Source organism: Ischnura elegans, chromosome X (genome assembly GCF_921293095.1).
Source record: "Ischnura elegans chromosome X, ioIscEleg1.1, whole genome shotgun sequence".
Classification (NCBI taxonomy): domain Eukaryota; kingdom Metazoa; phylum Arthropoda; class Insecta; order Odonata; family Coenagrionidae; genus Ischnura; species Ischnura elegans.
This window is the reverse complement of record NC_060259.1, coordinates 60,808,946-60,822,857: the sequence shown is the minus strand read 5'-3', so window position 1 is coordinate 60,822,857 and position 13,912 is coordinate 60,808,946. Positions and strand designations below refer to the sequence as shown.

General features: G+C 39.0%; 1 protein-coding gene across 2 annotated transcripts in view; it reads left to right on the top strand.

Annotated features, from left to right (window-relative positions):
• Positions 1-912: 912 nt before the first annotated feature.
• LOC124170510 (ceramide kinase) overlaps positions 913-13,912 on the top strand; it is a 143,068-nt gene continuing 130,068 nt past the window's right edge. For both annotated transcript variants that reach the window (XM_046549280.1, XM_046549279.1), the window contains exon 1: positions 913-1,065. In XM_046549280.1, the coding sequence (XP_046405236.1) occupies positions 945-1,065 (121 nt within the window). In that variant the 5' untranslated portion in view covers positions 913-944. The remainder of the gene's footprint in view (positions 1,066-13,912) is intronic.

The following is a 13,912-nucleotide window of genomic DNA, read 5'->3' as shown; positions in this document are numbered from 1 at the left end:
TTGTCTAAACTGGGATTTCTAAAACCAAATAATTTGTATGTTATGAATACACTAATGGTGGGTAACGAATCGCTATCTATGCCTTTCATTTTCTTTGATGAAGGAAACTACCCTATTTGAATTTTAAAATTATTTTTGTTTTACCTCTGATATGAATGTAGTTTAGATATGAATTACAGAAAATAATATCCTATAAAATTCTGTACCAGTGAGAAAAGGTACAGAAAAACGATTCTTAAATCAGAGGCTAGGAAGCAAAGCTACAATGTTTCATATATTTTGAATGTTCACATTGTTGAAAATTTACTTTCTATGCACTACTCCCCTTTACCAGTAGACATTGTTATTTTAAAAATAAGTTCAGCGAAAAGCGATGTATGTAAAAGCAAAAACTTAGTTGATTGGCATCAGCGATGTTAGGGGTTCTTAATATTGGTGCAGTAAGGGGGGGTTTATGGGGATTAAACCCCCCCTAGAGCTCAGAGAAATTTTAAAGTTTAATCCGTTTTACTTAATTGGATTAATATAACTGATAGAAAAGTGTAAGGATTAATAAAAAATATCCCTCACAAAGCCGTAAAACTCAAAATTTTGAACCATTTATCTTAAAATTCTGCAATTTATTAATATCCAACCTACCGCTTATCCTGGTGGGTATTCCATACCTCCACACACCCCGGTATTAAATTACACCTAAACCCTCCCCAGCCTTAATTCCTAGCTGCGCACCTGGTTCTTAAGACCTAGTGAAACAGCGTTTTTTGAGGGAAAAGTAACGGCGATTTTCCCGCCAGATCGTGGTGCACATAGTTGTGGCGTTGCTCGGGTGTTTCCGTAAATGGCCTACAGATGGCGCAAGGTTTCCCCGCGCAGCCGCACGAACCCGGTTTGCGTGATGGCTGCGAGGTGGCCGACAACTACATTGATCAGTCTGCGTGCAGACGATGGAAGAGCAGCAGGGCTGTGAATCTGTGCTACTAAATACGTTCCTAGTCCGGAAGAAGAGATGTAGAGTGTATTTTCACCGTGGCACCTTGATATGGGAGACGGAGATGTCCCCGTATAGTAAGTTATGTCTTTTAATTTCCATTTTTCTCCTGCTTATTTTTGTTTTTGTTATTTGTTGTTCGTGTATCTTATTTATTATTCGGTGTTTTGAATCCGCAAATACGAAAATAATTTTTTATTAGCTTAATTTATCTCAGGGCGATTCTATCAAGTTATAAATGCCAACGTAAATAATACAATTTACGATTTATTTTCATGTTAATTTAATTAGATAAGGAATAGCTTGTCTCTATCGTATCACTGCAATGTAGTTCGGAGAATATTGCGAAAAAACGATCTAGTTTAGCAAAGCATCAAGTTCCATTTCTAACATTAAGTTCCTCGGCTTTATTTTGAAGCAAAAATTACTATTTTCTCTCAACCTGTGTGACAGTACGCTTGGCCGGAGACCGCTACTCTCTATGTTAGCGGTTAATGCCAATTCAAAATCTGTGTGTTTACATTGTTTGATTTTAATAAAAATCAATTTAATGCACTGAAGCTGTAATCGAGACGGCAACATTTTTCCTCAAAATCTCCGTGAGTGTATCATAATATTTGTTTACCTGTAAATTCGCCGATGTATTTTACTAGAAGTCAATCGTTTTCTATATGGTTGATTATCAATAGAGCGTTTTAGTGCATTATTTTTTTGCAAAAAGTCAAGTATACATTTTTAATCCGACTAATATGCATTAAAAAATTATTTCGGGTCATTTTTGTGGAAATGTAAATAGTCTCTTGAATTTTTCATACGAATTTTTATTGGAGAAAATTAGCTCCTGTGTGATACACATTGTTGAGAGTTTGATCAGGTGTCATTTTAGGGTATATATAGTTCATCCGCTTAACAATCGAACCGGCTTCTCATTTATGTTTCTACCTCCGGTTGTATCCCATTGAAAGCCGGAAACGACACGATCGGATGCTGTTTTTTTTTAACTCTGCTTCACCGGGTTGCGCTGGAATTGCTGATGAAGGCGCTAGAATTGTCACGGCCGCAATTTGTACCGTGCGCTTTAAGCATTGACCTTAAGGTTGTTGCATTCTGAGGCTCTTCTTTGTCCATGTTAGCCAGCCCTCTTTAGTCATGCTAATTTAGGTAAAGTAAATTTCTAGCATTGGCCAGTTTTCCTGATTGCAGACGATTTCAAATGTGATATTTCGACGGAGGAAGTTGTATTTACGATTTATTTGTGCATTATGCCCACCTTTTGAGTTTGGATATTTAAAAACGTCGTGATTTCTCATATTTATATTGTTGTTTTTTGATATGTTTATTTACTTGTATCTACATTGTCTGAAAATTACCATAATTTTTCTCAACAAGTTAGTCTGCCGATTTTGTTTTAAGCTTCTGTTGATATTTCTCTTATTATTCTTATATTTAGTTCCTTTTTAGATCTTGCGGAAGGCTATTGCCTTATTTATTATTATTGTGTTGTTATTATGAAAATTTCACATTGCATTTAACTTGTGGGAAATCTGTTGTTATTGTTTATTTTGGGTGAAAAAAGCGTTATGTCACTTGAGGGATGAGTGTAAGTTTGGCCTGCGACATTGCAGATCGCCTTTGCTTTCGATTCTATTTATTATGTATGGTAACACTTAATCATACTTATCTTATGCTTAAAATTTTTAAGATAAGATAATTTATTCTAATTTAGACATGATACATAAGCTTCGAAGGTTTCGCGAAATTAAGGTTTTGCCGTGAACCCTGAGAGCTTTCTGAAACAATGTTTTTGGCACAACATGTTTTTAAGGATTTAAGGCCGATGAGGGCTTTGAATGTTTTCTCACTCCTCGCTTATGGATTTATATCTATTTCAACTGAAATGGGGACCCGTTCTATGTATTTTCAAAGTTGTAAATAAACTGTGATTAGACTTCGGACTGTTGGTATGGCACGGTATTTGGATGAGGCCGCCGACAGCTGAAGTCATTTGCGCCACGAGGGAAGGGTATGGAAGAAAGGATTGAGAGAAACCCGGCGTCGGCATCAGCCTGCTCTTAACGAAAGGGGACCACAGGTTAACGTCCCATCCGACGGACGGAGTGCTGTACTTGAAATGCCCTCCACAAACCACTGCAGGGACCGGGCAGTCGCAGAAAATTCGCTGCCACCGCCGAAATTTGAACCCAAGCTAACGGGGTAGGAATCCAATACTTTAACCTCCACACCAACCAGATCCCCTGGGACTCGTTCTTGTCGAAAATGTTGCGTTTTCAGCAAAACGCGTCGTGTGAATTTATAATCATAATGTATTATGCTTGATCAGGGATCTGGTGGTTGTGCTGAGTGATATGTTCTCATTCCTTTTTCAAATTCAATCGACGGTGGAGATTTTTCGGAGCGGGATCCTTCCTAAGGGCTCTTCAATAAGGCGCGAAACTCCTCTCTCGAATAGGATATTGAGCCGTGGATCTCTTGTGACTAGCGGCGTAACGCTCACGCTAGGTTTCCCTCCATCCTTCCGCCAATGGTGCAAATGACTTCAGCTACCATTTACCACCACTGACTCGATAGAACCTTCGGATAGCATCCTTTCAGGATGCGTTATGAGGTTTCGTGTTCGTTTTTATATCTGCTACTGTTTCTCCAGCTCTATTTTTGGCTCCCTCAGGTGAACTGGTGTCATGAAATTCTGCTATTTTTATTCCTTTAATTACAATACACACTCTATGGAAACAAGAGCAAAAATGTTTACAAATAACATATAATACCTGGAACCCCGCTATCAGCTTTACCTTCTCTGCGTTAGAGGAATTCATCTGGCTCTGTGGTCATCCATCACCACCACTATGCTATGCTGAGAATCAGATTAGTCTGATGGGTATAGTGTTGGCCTTCCAATCCATTGATTCGAGTAGGAATTCCAGCTGTGGTGGAGATGCGTTAAATTGTATTCCGATCCCTTCATGGGTGCTGCGCAAGGCTGTTGCCAGCGAGGGAGAAGTCGCTTGGTTCAAGTCCCCGTCCCCCCACCCCGAATTTTTGAGTACAAATCCTATCCTAATATGTCCCTTCTACCAGGAATGCATCACACCTTATAGTAAGCCTCCCAAAATATATCTACCTGCGATTTGGTGCGTTTTATTTTAATAAACTTCCTCTACCTTCTTATGGTTCTTTCTCCATAAACACTTCCAGGCCTGTCCTTAGTGCCAGTTTATTGATGTTCCTAGGAATGCAATTTAAGTTCAACTCTCCGTCCGAAGAATAGCACGTAAGCGTTGGCCTTTTGCAAAGATCACGCCATTACCGACTGTGTTTTCCTCCACCCTTCCTTCACTTCCGTCATTGGCGTGAATAACCACATAGCCGTTGCCTCCACAACTAAAATTCCGCAACGCCGGTATTACTCGCTATTGTGCCCATTATTTAGTAGCTCTGCTATTTAAACGGATTGTTGGCGAAAGTGACGGTTTCTGGCTTGGTTGGTAGTGATTATTAACCTTAATTGTTTCAATGGTCCGAAATGTGGGGATATGCGAGAAAACCAATACATCAAACCGCTTGAGGATGTTAACGTGTATAAGATGAAAGGGCGTTTTTGATAAGTTAGATCTCTTCATGGGGCAGTGGAGCTAGCTTAAGTTACCAATTAGACAGGGGCTCGATTGGGTTGGTAGGTGATTTTAGAACCTACGGACTAGCCTGCTGGGAAACAATATGGAGTCACTCGCTGGTGCACAAAGGAGTACAATCAGTGGCTAAGGAGAAGCCACATTCATCTTCAATTGGACTTGAACCATGATCCTCAGAAGTCCTTCGAGTGCCCTAACCGTGGGTAGTTTGTAATTTAACAACCCAATGTTATGCTGGGCTTCCTACCGGGTTCAACTGTTGACTGACACCCTCTACTCTTGGATCAATGGCGCCAATCAACCCCTGAACCGTTCGAGAATTCCGAGAACTCTTCTTGCAGCCAATTAATCGGGAAAACCCGAAAACCTTCAATCCAGGGGCGGATTTGTTAGGGGGATCACAGGGATAATGCCCCCAATTTTTATAAACATTTTTAATATTAATGACTTTAATAGTTTTTATATATTTGTAAAGGGAGTGCGTATGCAAATAATTGGTTACAAGTCGCATACGTGAAAGAATAATAATGCTATTTCATGCTCCAAAATGCGTAAAAAAATGGGTATTTGAAAAAGATGTAAATGGGAGGGCGCCCCTCTATACCTATATGGTGCATTCTGTACTCCCCGAACCCAGGTGATGACCCCCCCCCGCAAATTTGGCGCTGAATCTGTCGTCGCTTTTAAGTGATAAGGTGTACATTAATTCTCAGGGGGCTAGGGATGGTTCGATTGTGGACAGAAAATGAAGTATTGAATCCGTACGAAGTTTTGCCGTACATCTCTGTATAGGTGACGTACTCGAATTATTTAAAAGTGACGCCCAGTTCCATCAGTGTTCCAGCTGCGTTTATCTTGGAGCTGGGTATCCAGCTCCGTTGCCATTTCCCAGTGCGAGGATCATCGCCACAGGAGGCACGCAATTACTCTGAGAAAGATTTACACCCCGCTGCCGTCATTCCGCGCGAAATATTAGCGGCAGCGCCACGCAATTGGCATGCCCTGAGTAGCCGTGCTGACGATTGAGTGAAGCGGATACGTTGCCTCCAAGATACACAGGCGGTACAGGCCGGAACACGAATTACGATTGTCAGCCGTTTGAAATTAGTAGACCTGTCTTTGTCCTTATCTGAATTTTTATTATATAACGTTATTTGGGATGCACATATTTTGATATTACTTTCAATTTCAATTTGATAAATATCATAGTTATCGAGTAATCGCTGCTGATTGCTCAGGAAGCGTTTTATACCATTTATCCAATAAATTAGTCCGTCGTTCAAAGAAAAACGTCAATCGGAATGATATTTATATACCATGGATCTACTTATTTTTCTCTAAGATTCAATAATGCATTTATGTTTTAAATCAACGAGAGGTGACCCATAAAACAAGTCGTGGGAATAAAACGATGACTATTTTTATTGTCTCTAGGAATAATTTCCTCTTAAATTATACTAGTGCTTTCCCTGGTGCATAAATATTTTTATTGAAATTGGATTGACACATAGAATGAGACAAGACACAAGAGTTATTCTCCATTGAACTCTGCCATAAGAATACCATTGGGAGAGAATTTTGAGCGCTTCGCGTAGGCCGACGAAATATAAGTGGGGGAGGTAGTGTTCCAGCAAGTCTCGGAGGAGAAAAACTTCGTACGGATCCATGTTTGTCCTCAATCTCGGAGGATACGACGCGACGGTTAGTTGTGAATGCCCTCGAGGGCCGCAGCAACTGGGCGAGTGTCAAGGGGGTTCATTCCCCCTAGTGGCGTAGCTTGGAATTTCGTTCGGGGGGGTTCCGACACCATAGGGCGGTCCGAGGGAATATTTTTGAAAAATATGGTACTTAGTACAGGGTTTTTAAGTAATTTAAACTATTCATAACCGAAAAAAACTTCCTTTTTAAAAGAAATCTTTTGAATATTCATGAATTTTCAATATTTTGTTTTATTTTACAATGAAACAAAGTAAATGTGTTTTTATATTTCAGGGGGGTCTGAACCCACCGCGTCGCTACGCCACTATTTGGGCATAAATTTGAAAAGAAACATGAATAATGAACTTGGGTACTTCTATCCCGTTTACATTACTTTCATACCGACGATGAACACCAGCGTGACCTTCGTAATTTGAAAGCTTTCTTATTTTTCAAGTCGCGGTAGCGTCAACCATGGTAAGCCGGCAGTGTCAGGAACTACGAAATTATGTTGGCTGGTTCGCGCGTTTTGGCGATACGTTAGTACCGACGGACGCGAGGACATTCGTAGTTTGAATTTGTAACTCGAAGTTAGTTTGGATACAGTGGACTCCTGACATCTCCTCCTGAAATGATTGAGAGATACGATCTCAAGTGTACCTTGTAGAAACTAACTCCTCTGACTCTACACTCTTTCCAAAATATTTTTTCTTACTCCCCCTCCCCCGAAATTTTCCTCGCTTAGGTAGTTACAGTGCCGCATTTTGCCGGTGTCTCTGACCCGGCTAACGTTTCTTGTCCATATCGATATTACAGATGTGGTTTTTTTCCCAGGTCGGTTATTTGAGAAATTTTGTTTCAAATTCGGCCTCGCGGTTACGTTAGGTTTCTAATGAATTGACATGCATCAAAATTAATGCAAACTAACCACTTTCGCATCTGTTGGGCTTTGTTCAATCTGACGTCCTTTATCTCACGTATTAGTTGAAAGCAGGATAGCGCCTGGAATAATAAAATAATCATGGAGCCGTTGGTTGCTATCTCAGAATGGGTAGTGGTCAGAGTCGTTCGCGGAAAGCATTTAATGGTACTTAGCAGAACAGTTTCTGTTACGTAAAACTTGAAACCAGCGTTTTATAAGAAAATTGATGGCTCTACGGGAAGCATGACACTCGGGCATTGAAACAAGTTTTCCCCTTTCCGTGCAGTCGCATAGATTAGGTTTTAAAATTTATTTTCTTAGTTATTATCGAATGCCATCACAGAGATAATTACTAAAAAAGGATAAAACCAAAAGTCTGGCTAAAACTGCTGTGGGGAAAAGTGAATATATCAAGGTTGTTGGTAAGACTTCGTTGAATTGATATGGCTGGGGGGAGTCGGATGCTGGTCGTAATGCTGAGACCAACGTAAGCGAATAGTGAAGCTAATGTGAATTTTGGGATTATATTTTTTCTTAATTATGCCTCCGTTACATTTTTAGAACTTGTAGAAGTGACGAAAAGGTGCCCTGTGCTTCAAAGTCCAGGGTGAAATACCACGTACGCCTTCACCATGTTCTTGAGCGTAGTGGTCGTCAGGATGGGGCCCTCGTTCCAGATGATCTTCTTCTCGTGGGTGTTGACCCCGTGTCCGTCTTCGTTGAATTTTGAAATTTGATATTTGAAACCTTAAGTTTTTTTTATGACATTTCGTAACTGTTTTGATTTTTATAATGGTTGTTATTTAGTTTTCGTTGTAGATGTAATCTTTGAATACAGTTAAACATCATCAGTACTAGGTCATCAGAAAAATTTTATGGGACAAAAGAAATTTTATGGGATGTGTGGCCCTCCTAATTGATTTATTTTATTATTTTTTCTAAACTACATTTCTCAGGTAATTCTTTCCTCGAGGATGAAAATATTCGTCTGCAAAGGTGCCAGTCATACAAAAATCCGTTTATTCCTTAGAATAACATTTCGGTGTTATTTTCTTTTCATTTTTGGTCGGTCAGTCTGCTTATGGTGTTGTCACCATTACCTACGACATTACAGTTTTGCGTACTTTCAAGTCTTAATGCTGTATGTTTGTGTGGTATTTATTGCTCTGTGCGACTTACAGGTAGTTCCGAACCTTAAAGCATTTTGGGGCATTTAGATAATTTTCTGCGAATCACATCGATAGGACGTCCCGGGATTTTATCGGTCGAAATATTTTTTTGAGGTGTTGGTATCTTATCAATCGTTCTATTCTATCTTTTAGATCCGCCAAAATATTATCTCTGAGAAGCCATGCTTGCCTTAGACTCTTTGTTTACATCGTGTATTGTAAAATTCGGAATATGTGGTTGAAAAATATGGGGAAAATTGTAGGACATGTGTATATGTTGGGCAGTGGATTTCTAATCAGGATCAGCCGGAAAATGTAGCCTTTATAGGAGAATTAGGTGATTTGGAGGGAACACTTCATATGTGCGCCATTAAAGCACCTTAAAAACGCGGTATCATTGCAGTAAAAATATCCTGTATTGCTAATTTCTCGCTGTACTTGAACCGTTTTAGTGTTTTTGTCGTTACATTCTAGCCATGCATCGACAAATCAGCTAAGCTGGATTTTTCGAACAGTTTGTAATCGTTCATAGCTCGGCTATTATTATTATTATTGTTTTTGCTGTTCGTATTATCCGATTTTCTTTTCTAAATTTAACCCTCCTTATCGTCAAAACCAAGGACTATCTTCCTATTTTGCCCCTCTTTTAAACCCCATTGATTGCCGTTTACTGCATATTTCTCTCTCATTTACGTGTACCTGTTGATTCAGAATGTTCTCCATTTCTATCAATGATGTATACTAATAATATATTTTGCTTATTGGAACGAAGTTAAATGTTATAACATTTTTGGTAACTGGTTGAATTTTTCATTAGCCAATCGTTGATTTAACATTAATTTTTCTATTTCATTTAGAAGCATTTTTATTGCGATGGTATTTTAAATACAAATATGTCCTTTTTAAGTAAAGGATATAGTTTGTGTTGAGCCCCGTCTTCAGGAATGATTTTCTAATTCATCTACTACGTTCAATTTGCATATTTATCTAGTCGAATCAGAAGTAAATCGGAACAAGTGAAATAAAGGATTTAATACTGCTTAAAATACTGCTTTAAGGGACTTTTTTCTTATTTTTACTTTTATAATGGCTCTATGTGCCGAAATCGTTATCACTGAATGTAATCTCTGGTATCTTATGCTACCTGTAACTAATGTATCATTTTATTCTAAAAAAATCGTGCCTTACCCATAAGTTTTTTATGGAGCTGAATTTTCAAGTTGCTAATTCATTCCATCCTCAAAGACGGACTAGCCAAGCGGGAAGTTCCCAATAGAAGTCGAACGAAATAATTCCTCCTTTTCCCACTTCTCTACGCAATATTAACTGCGGAGATTTTCCCGGTATCCGTTTGTTATCTCTTTTTTGCTGTATCTGGAAAATATCACCATAAAACCGTGACGGTTATCAATAGCCAACGTACCGGATATCGTACAATCTATCCCAATGCATATTTTTCTGTTTTAACGCCCTTATCTTATCTAGGAAGACGTGCGTTGTAATATCGATTCGGTTTAATATCAGATATGCTGTGTCCGATAAAAACATATTCTGAAATTTGCTTTGGGAGAAGATGGCTCGGTGATATAACTGGTAGCATACCTGATATTATTAGATTGACATTTGGATGCTATAAAAATCTCTTTATAAGTTTACCTGTGAGTTTGATGAATTACTCGTGACGTGTTTACAGTGTAAATTTTGCGACGAAGAAATCATGGGAACGGCGAAAAGTGAATTTCATGAATAGATGAATAAAAACTCCCAATTTAAAAGGTTAACATGATTTCATGTGAATCTCTCTAGAATGCGCAATGGGGAAGATTTGCACTTTTTGTTTGTCCCCATAGACAGCCGAACTCCGCTTAAGGCCGTAGCGGGATTTTTTTCGAGGGAGTTCCATTGGGAAAGGGTGAGGAGGTTGGCTTATGGTAGGTTCCACGTGGAAGTGTTGAATTATTCCGCTTATTTCAGAAACTACATCTACATACTACCCCGCAAGCCGCCTCAATAGGCGTGTGGTGGGACACCAGCCGTTTACACATTGAAAGGGAATGGTCCAGCAAAAGTACGCCTAGCATGTATTAGTCTTTTATCAACATCATCATCACTGGTCAACAATTCCAAGGTTGGTTTGACGCAGATATCCACTCAATTCTCCTATCAGCTAATCTTTTCACACCTTCGTATTTCTTCTCTCTCATATCCTTTTTTACCTGTTCCATATATTTCAATCGAAGTTTTCCTTTTCCGTTATTGCCATCCACTTGTCCCCCGACGATTGTCTTCATCAGGCCATCATGTCTCAGATATGGCCAATAAGGTTGTCCGTCTGCTTTTTAAGGGTATCATGAGGCTTCTCTTCTCTCCAAGTCTTTTAGGACTTCCTCATCACTTACTCGGTCGATGTATTTGATCCACATCATTCTTCTGTAGCACCATATTTCGATGGCCTCCACCTTTGATTTCTCCGCAGCTGTCATTGCCCACGCCTCACTTCCGTAGAGAATCATACTCCAAGTATAATTTGTAATAAATTGTTTGCTTACTTCTATGTTTCAATTGCCCGCTAAAAATAGATCTTTCATTCGGTGGAATGTCATCTTCGCCTTGGATATGCTGCGGATAATTTCTGTGTTGCTTCTTCCATCGCTAGTTATTTTGCTGGTTTTTTTTTGTCATGCGGGGGAATATCGAATTCCCATACCTATCCGTTCGGCAAAATATCTCTCTTAATTTATATTTACCGTCAGATCACGTTGCCATCTTAGATGGATTGCTAGGGCCTGATACCATTATGAGTATTAATTCTTTTTAACTGTCGTCAAGGATGTACTGGGAAAAAATCTAAGATTTAAATAATCTAAAATTTAAATAATAAGACATGTAATATATCTTTCTTGTAATACTAATGGGTCTATGTAAGCTTGTAGTCGGCCTTCGTTCTGATTGCCAAAGCAGCGTGTGAAATTAATGTGAGGATTCTATCTAAGTGTTCATAATAGTAAATTGTTGTACTAAATGGAAGTGGTGGTGACTGTAGACAATTATTGTACGAATCGCAGGAATTTTTTTCGGCGGCGTCTTGCTGTCGATCCCTTGTGTATATAGAATGTTAATTGAGACCCATATCATCGATTGCGGAAACATTCAATAAAAATGAATGGAACCGCTCACCGATGTGTGGCTGAAATTTGTATTTCTTGTTCGTATAGTCTCGAATGTTTATGTCTGTGACGATTCGCTTCTTCCCAAGACTTCCTTAAGGCTTATTTTAAGATATAAGAACGAAGCAGTATTTTCCACGTCATCACTTCGCTTCCTCGTAAAAATATTTCGTCTCTTCCGCCGCTTCTCTTCGTTCCAATGTGCAGGTTCCAAAATATTTAGTGGGAATTCAGTCCACTCGATGGCAGTAAATATATTTGTGCAACTCAAATCATGCATCTATTTTTTCTCTACCCATTTTAAATTTATTCGCAATAATTTTCAAGGTTATAAAAAATATATACACTTTCTTGTAAAACGTAGGAACTATAAGAGGGAATGAGCTTCATTTGGGAGATATATTCAAAGGTATTTCACTAAATTTTATAATTAAATGCTTATTTTTTCAAAATTAATGATACATAGAGAAAACATAATGCAATAATAACTATGTCGTGTATTTTTAAATTATTAGTATAGTTTTCAAGGTTAGAAATATATTTACGCGTAAATACGTGAATATATTTACTTGTGCGTACGTAGTGTTAATCCTACGCTGTTCATGATATAGCTTTCGAAAATAATCCGCCATACGATTCATTATTGTAGCTGAGATTAGCCTATACCCATTATACGCTATTATTCATTGACGATATAATACAGTATCAAATACATTAAGTACGATATCAAATCTATGTTCAGTAGTGTTATGTGGGAAGAACAAGTAGCAGACCTTTTCTCGTAGTTGGGAGATTTCGTGCAGCTTTCATGGTGATTCACACCCATCGCTGTGTGCGATCCCTGCGTGACAGATAAGTTGCATGTGCGGAAAATGGGAGCACAGATTGAAACGGCACGAATCTGAGGCAAAAGCGAACGGAACTCGGCCCACTTCTGCCTCTAGGTCGGATCATTACCATCCACTTGAAGATCCCTTCGTGAGGACGATGCTTGCCCGTTGTGTCAAATTTGTTTGCTATTCTTGAAATTGGGTGCCAGTATATACCTCTTGTCAACTCCTTCCTACTGGGCTGTAGAAAAATAATTTACGTATATGAGGCACCCTGAAAGCCACCTCTATGTAATTGGCTAACACGCTTGACCGGCAATTGGGAGATTCGGGTTCGAATCCCGGTTAAGCCAAGTATTTTTTCATGGCGAGCTGCATCCTTGGTTTGTATTACTCTGCACCCGTGTGCGTGGCTGCGTACAAAATCACTGGTTTCATGCAGCGGTTTTACCACTAATATGCTTGTCAGTGCGTTGATTTTTACCAATCGTGGCTTACGATGTTCATGATTTTCTTTATTTCAGTAGTCCGACACCTTGTTCCTCACCTCCGTAATTCTTCTCGCTCTGAAGTAATGTCTGCCCTATCATTGGTCACACTATCCTCTCGTAGGAATTTCCATGATATTTCCTTCATTTACAATGCCTTAAATGGCAAGTTCCGATCCTCAGATGTGCTGCCTTTCTTTTCACTCCACATTCCCACCAGCTCCTTCCGTAATAACCACCTAAAACACCATCCTAAATTCCGTCTTTCTCTCTCTCAGAGATCACTTTTTTATAGACTTCCTACCTCCTTCAATACCATTTCGACTATTCACCCTTCCTTGGATCTTTCAATGCCCATCAGATTATTCAAGAGGCAGCTTCGAAAAGCCATCTTCTGAATCCCTTTTTTCTTTTTCATACCCTTTTTATAGTTTTTTTTATAGTTTATATTTGTTAAAGCTGCAGATTTTATGTTTTGTATTCAATGTAAAGGCCATTTTGGCTGTTTTTGAATAATTTAATAAATAAATATAAATAAATAAATATTGTTTTTGAAAATATTGCTCCATTCATTGCTATATTCATTGCTGTGGCTGATTGTGATATTAGCCTTAACTCATCATGCACTAACCATCGAATATATTGCACATATCATATCCATGTTCAGTAGTTAGGCTAGTGCGTTATTTATAGTATATTTAGGAGTGCAAGCAAGAGAACGGATTTCCGAGACCGCTTTCTGAAACCTGTATCATATTTCCTTCCTCCATTTTCGCGCGCCCCCGGTGCCTTTTTCTGCAATTGTATGGTACTGTGTTTAGATTTTCATGAGCAAAACGCTGCCCAATCGATCGCAAATATCCCGCATCGCTATCTGAGGGCAGCCTTTCGCGTTTTTCTAATGTTCGCGATGGTTGGGAAAGATAATGTTTGCCAAGTTCGTGATATGGTTTGGTACTATAGAGGAGGCGATAGGCAGCGAAGGTCATGAAAGTTATTG